Source organism: Dipteris shenzhenensis, chromosome 1 (genome assembly GCF_047967505.1).
Source record: "Dipteris shenzhenensis isolate YYH24624 ecotype China chromosome 1, Dip_SZ_1.0, whole genome shotgun sequence".
NCBI lineage: Eukaryota > Viridiplantae > Streptophyta > Polypodiopsida > Gleicheniales > Dipteridaceae > Dipteris > Dipteris shenzhenensis.
The window spans coordinates 57,818,422-57,824,421 of NC_141596.1; the positions used below are offsets into that span (position 1 = coordinate 57,818,422).

The 6,000-nt window shown below is 45.4% G+C and overlaps 1 protein-coding gene across 2 annotated transcripts in view; it reads right to left on the reverse strand.

Moving 5' to 3' along the window:
• Positions 1 to 4,170, reverse strand: part of PUR5 (phosphoribosylformylglycinamidine cyclo-ligase, chloroplast / phosphoribosyl-aminoimidazole synthetase / AIR synthase (PUR5)) — a 43,185-nt gene extending 39,015 nt beyond the window's left edge. For both annotated transcript variants that reach the window (XM_087383134.1, XM_087383125.1), the window contains exon 1: positions 3,716 to 4,170. In XM_087383134.1, coding sequence (XP_087239260.1) covers positions 3,716 to 4,016 — 301 coding nt within the window. In that variant the 5' untranslated portion in view covers positions 4,017 to 4,170. The remainder of the gene's footprint in view (positions 1 to 3,715) is intronic.
• Positions 4,171 to 6,000: the final 1,830 nt, after the last annotated feature.

A 6,000-nucleotide genomic window follows, 5' to 3' on the forward strand; every position in this document is an offset into this window, starting at 1 on the left:
ACAACTGGTCGCAACAGCAGTATGGGCATATCACAATGGGCATGTTGTCTTGGATGTAGCAGACCGGATTGGTGGTGGGACTATAGCTCACCAAACATTTTTGAATCTTCAGTGCACATGCCTGTGTATAGGCAGGTAAGGAGACCAAACATGGGGCGAAAATGGAGCAGCCCTGAGAGGGTTTTATAGGCCCCCAAAGCCTTTCCTGGTCGGTCAGTCTGGTCTAACAGGCCAGTCAGCCTGTTACAGACCGGGTCAAATTCTGCGAGGGGCATTTCAGCCCCTATAAAAAGGCCCCACTAGCAGGAGCAACAGTCATTCCAAGAGAACCTCTGCAGACTGAAGAACAGCCCTTCAAAATTGCACATTAGGCATGAGAGGAGGCTGAAAGGCAGCAGCAGCAAGGCAGGAAATCCAGTCCGTATTCCAGCCCTCGTGCCTGCATCAGAGCTCCAGATGAGGTCGCGATGGATGCATCAGCAGCGTGCAGAAGAGGCACCAGCAGCCCTTAGCCATTTGAAGAGCTCAACCAGTGAGCAGATCACATAAGGCAGAAAGGGTGTTAACAGACGGAGAATTTTGGGCTCCTCCCATAGGCACTCAAGACCTCATTGAGAGGCGAACAGCAGGAAAGAGAAGTCGATTAGAGCAATAGTTCGTGGCCTCAGTTCCAGCAATAGTGGGCAGCACCTCACTGTCTATGTAGTGTGTTTTGTTAGTGCAAATTTTGTAAAATATTCTGGTCCTCCCTTTGGACATTCTTATTCAGTTATTGATTGCCATATCTTGCTGTTTATACAGGTCTGAGTGTCGTTTACTTTTCTATATATTTGTGCACATCCCAAGTAATATCTTAGACTTGTCAAGTGTGATCTTGTGGATGGTTCATTTTCCGTTGCATGTTCTAACATGGTACCAGAAGCTGGGACTTGAGCTAGAGGTACATTTCATATATTTTCCAATAGTCAGAAGGGTCTTACTTGTCTCTCGCCTTGTAAGGAGAGTGAGTGATATTCATTGTCCAAGCTGAGGGAAGCTCCACGCATACTGACTCATTGGAAGCATCTTCAATTATTGGACAATAACGTACGCTTGTCCTAGCGGCAAGAGTCTGAGTGCCTTCGGAGGGGAAGGTAGAGCGCTGCTATGTGGAGGGTGTCTGAGGGAGACAGATGGGTCTAGAGGGAGTCTAGAGAGTGGATGAGCAGCCGGGGAGGGTATTAGAGAATAAGTGTTACTCGTCCAATTTGTAAGCCCCCATATGAGGAGAGCATGGGCAAGTGACACCTGTAGAGAAAAAGGGGGAAGGGAGAGGGATGAGGAGGCTGCCACATGTACAGCAGATGATTATGTGCCTAGGAAGATTTGGAGAGTATCAACAAGCGAAGAGCTGAAACCCAAGGATCAAGTGGATGCCTTGAGTAAGGTTGTGAAACAAGCTGACTCAGACGAGGTGGAGGAAGGGAGGAGGAGGACGCAGAGGCATTAGCTCTAATCATTACCACAACGTCAAATACAATGATTCTGCACATTTAGTTGGCAAATACTTCAGGGGAGGCTTAAACCATACCGAAAGACTTGTATGAGACAAACGATATTGGCCAGATCCTTCAGGATCCATTATATAAGCTTGCCGCTATATGTTAGAAGGTTGACACTAATCAACTGGCATTGTTAGCTCCCAAGAGCTTCAGAGGTTTGGTCAAGACACTAACCACTGCAAAGCGATCCAAGCTACTCAATTTTGAGGCGCTGTCCCAAGCATAAGCTTGCCGCTATATGTTAGAAGGTTGACACTAATCAACTGGCATTGTTAGCTCCCAAGAGCTTCAGAGGTTTGGTCAAGACACTGACCACTGCAAAGCGATCCAAGCTACTCAATTTTGAGGCACTTTCCTGATGCTCATGCCCTTCCTTGCAACAAGCAACAGAAAGGAAAATAAGGGCAAACCTGGACATGGTACGTGCAACAGTGATGGTGACTCTTCAAAAGAGCGGGGACTCTTCAGAGAATGGGAGCAGAAAGAAAGGAAGAAAATGCTTCTACAGCAACAAGCCTGGACACATAGCAAAAGATTGCAGATTCAAGAATGCTGACCAACTAAAGGAGGAGGAGGACCAGTCCCGAAAGGAAGAACCAAGATTCGGAGAAAGAAGAGCTGTCTTTTATGGTTGCCCCAAGCATCTCAGAGACAATATTTGCAGACAGTTTGATGACTGTCAGAATGTCTTTTAGAGGTGGTGCACTGATACAAAGTTCTGTGTGCAGGACAGCATCTATCACTCAAAGAGTGTGCCGTGTTTACTGCATTAACAGGAAACAACATGAGGAAATTCATCCAGGGTATGTATTCTCAATACTCTTTTATCAGTTCAGCAAGATGTTTTGAAACATATGGTTGGCCTGGAGTTCTCAACAAGAAGAGACTTGCCAGACAGCCAGAGAAGGTGGTTTCACAGCAGAGGCATGCAACGCCTTCTGCATGATGGCAGAGAGCTGGTGACATGGCCTTCTTGGAGGACACGGAGCTGACAAAGTTGATTGTCAAAGACCCTTTCCCAAATAGTTCCAATTGCACAAAGTTAGAGATTTATAGAGCAGACTCTGTCAAAGACTTCGTGTCGGAGACGGGAGACAACAAAGAGCGCAGCAGTCCACATCAGTTTGCCTCCACATGTGGAGAACAACTCTAGAGAAAATGGACAAACGTAGCAGCAGTTGGAGCCCTCATCCTATGTGAAGAGCTCACGAAATGCGCAGATCACCTCAGGGCAGAAAGGGCACTGGCAGACAAGAGTTTTGGGGTTCCTCCCATAGCCGCTCAAGACCTCATTGAGAGGTGTGCAGCAAAACCAGTGAGCAGCAAATTCAGGCAACAGTTTGTGGCCTCAATTCCAGCACTAGTGGGCAGCACACTGCTGTCCACGTAAGTACACCTTTTGTAAGGTCCTCTCTTTGGACGTTCTTATTCAATTATCGGTTGCCATATCTTGCTGTCTATTCCCAGGTCTGAGTGTGGTTTACATTTATATGTATGTATGCACATGCCCAGTAGGATATAGAGTCCTATGGTGTGATCTTGTGGACCATTCATTTTCTGCTATGTGTTCTAACATGGTACCAGAAGCTAGGACTTGAGCTATAAAGTACATGTTCAGATATTACTCCAACAGTGGAGCAATAGACACAATCAAACTGAGAGTATCAAGAAAAATGAGTGATGACTCATACGTGTGGGAAGGATAACAAGGCGGTGTGTAGGGCCTCTATCAAGACTTTAATCTCAAATGAGATCAGGAAAGAAAAGGATATGGAAAGAGATAGGCTCAGCATGTTAAACCAATTTTGAAGGGTGACCAAGGGAGCGGAATCAATGATATGTACAGCCTACAAATTCATGTCGCATGATCTGCCAAATGCAGACATCTAAATGGCTGGAAACGTGAAAATGGCCTATGCCATTACAAATGAAAGCGTCAACCTGAAGGTCGGGAAATAGGCTATCACTTGAAGTTGCCTCCCACTTTTAGGATCCATGTTCCAAAAGTCCAAAACCTCAAATGTTTTTAGCCACCTATAACCTCAATGTTTTTAGCCACCTATACCCTGTGAGCAGAAATAATGGCTTTTAGAAATAGTCTAACCCGTAGGGCGTGCCAGCTAAGTGCACACAATCCTTCAGTTACCTGCAATAAATGCACAATGACAGCTTACCAAGCGGAAAAAGACCACCGAATCCGCCTATACCAGGAGCCATGGCTGCAATTCTGCGGACCAGCTCACTCCCAGCGTCGATGTCAACGCCAGCATCCTTGTATGAAAGACCGGGGCTGAGCTTGTCATCAACCAGGGCTCCGAACTTGATGGGGTTGGAAGAGCAGGAAATTTTTGGAGGAAGAAGATGGGTTTTATGCAGAGGCAAATGGCAAGGCTGGCAATGACGATGTATTCGGTCGAGGGAGGCAGGCTGGCCGGGTGGCGAGCAAGATGCACGAGATGATGATAGAGTGTCCATAGAGACAGCTTCTCAGAGTGTTTCACAAACTGTTATACTTTGATCTTTTGGCCACCTTTGAGAAGACCCGAGACTGTTTCACAAACTGTGGCCTCCTTTGGAACTTTAAATGCTTTTTTGACCGTGCTAGCCTCTAGGGGTCAAGGCCCATGTCAATGCAAGTGCCACTCCTAGTGCTAGTGCTAGTGCTAATGCTAGTGCTAGAAACCGACCTGCGATTGAATTTGAGAAATCCTAGTGACGAAATCCTAGTGGTCACTGGTAGCGGCAGCTGTAGTGCCAGTGCCAGTTCTAAAGTCAGTGCTCACAAAAACCGGCTTGCAATGTATTTTCCCCGACCGAAATTGAGAAATCCCCGTTGGGATTCTAGTTTGCCTTTCATTTTTTAGGGACACAATGTACGTGTTTTGTTTGAAATCCTGGCATTTATATGATTTTTGGGAAATTTTAGGATCCAATCCGAGTCAAACTCTTGGATTGCCCTTAATATCAATGAAAAAACGTCTTATTCAAGCACTGCTTGGGTGTATGGGTCCAAGATTGCCTTCAATGCATTATATCCATAGTGCTTGAAAGTCAAGGGCATGGAAAGGATTAGGGTGTTTACACACCGATATCCACCCACACAAGAGAAGGGACATGCACTAATGTGACTGCCACATGTACCCAATAGATTCATTGCACAAAACAAGGGGTGCCCATGAGCTTGGGTAGCCTTCCATGCATTTTGAGTGCATGGATAGAATAAGTGTGTTTGGGATTATTTGATTATCTGTGTAAGTGGCTTGATTAATCAATTAGTTCTATGAAAGGGGATTACTCCTCCCCCTCTCCCCCCTTATGCATTCCTCTCATGCCGCTCTCTCCACTCATGCCTCCCTTTGCTCACACCACTCTCTTCCTCTGCTCAACCCTCCCCCTCCCTCACGTCTCTCCCTATGCTCTCACCTCTCCCTGCCCCTCTTTCCCTCCACTCAACCCCCTCTCCCTCTCTTTTGGGATTGTTGGTTGCCTTGTATATCTTCTATGGTGATTGGCTAGAGCTTAAATTATAATTCCGCTCAAATGGGAGGATGTATTATTGGGTGATAAGGGAAGGTTATCGAAGCCTCAAATTCTTCTATGGAACCTCATCAAAGCAGTTCATTTCGTGCAATAGGAATTCTCTTGTATTCCTCCACATTCCCATTCTACCAAGCCTATGGTGTCTAGTTCGAACCAAGATCCTCCAAGTGCAACAATATTTCACAAATCGTAATCCTCAGTACAGTCTGGCCTTTCAAGCCGTCACAGCTATGATTTAGTACTCTTTTTGGCCTACCTCTCTAGGGAAGGTCTTATTAATCATTCCTCTTTTCTCAAAGAGAATTGTGATCTGCATTTTGGTCATGTACACAATGGTCCACTGGTTGGTGGCATTTTCTAGAGGCTTGTATTTTGGGCTGCCTAGCAATTTCTTTGCAGCATGGTTTGTAGCTGTCTTCAGATGTTGCACTGATGCATGGTTGTTCATGCATGGTAGGGTTCGGTGGCATGCAAAATAGCATCCTCCCTATTTGGAGGTTGATGAATTTTCCATGGGTATGGGGTTCACACTTGCTACATGGCAACGATGGTTTTATTGAGAAAACCATCACCCTCTAAGATCTCCACTCTCTCAATTGCTTTTTGGGTGACACTCACGTAAATTTTAGAGATGCACGAATCAACATCTATTTGGGGAGGTCCTTGTTGTCAAGTTTTGACTCTTGTAACTTGTTTGCATAACAAAGCACAATGATTTTTGGATGGCATACAATGTGAGTGAGGCAAATTTCTACAAACTCTTAAAACATATGATCTTTTGGGGAGGTTTGTTAATGCCCCAATTACTTAAGGAATCGACTTGTGAGTGAAATTGGGTATGATTAGTCACATAAAATTCTTAATTTGGTTGATAGCAAAGGAATTCCCCTATTAGACAGTAGCTGCTGTGAGTCGTGAA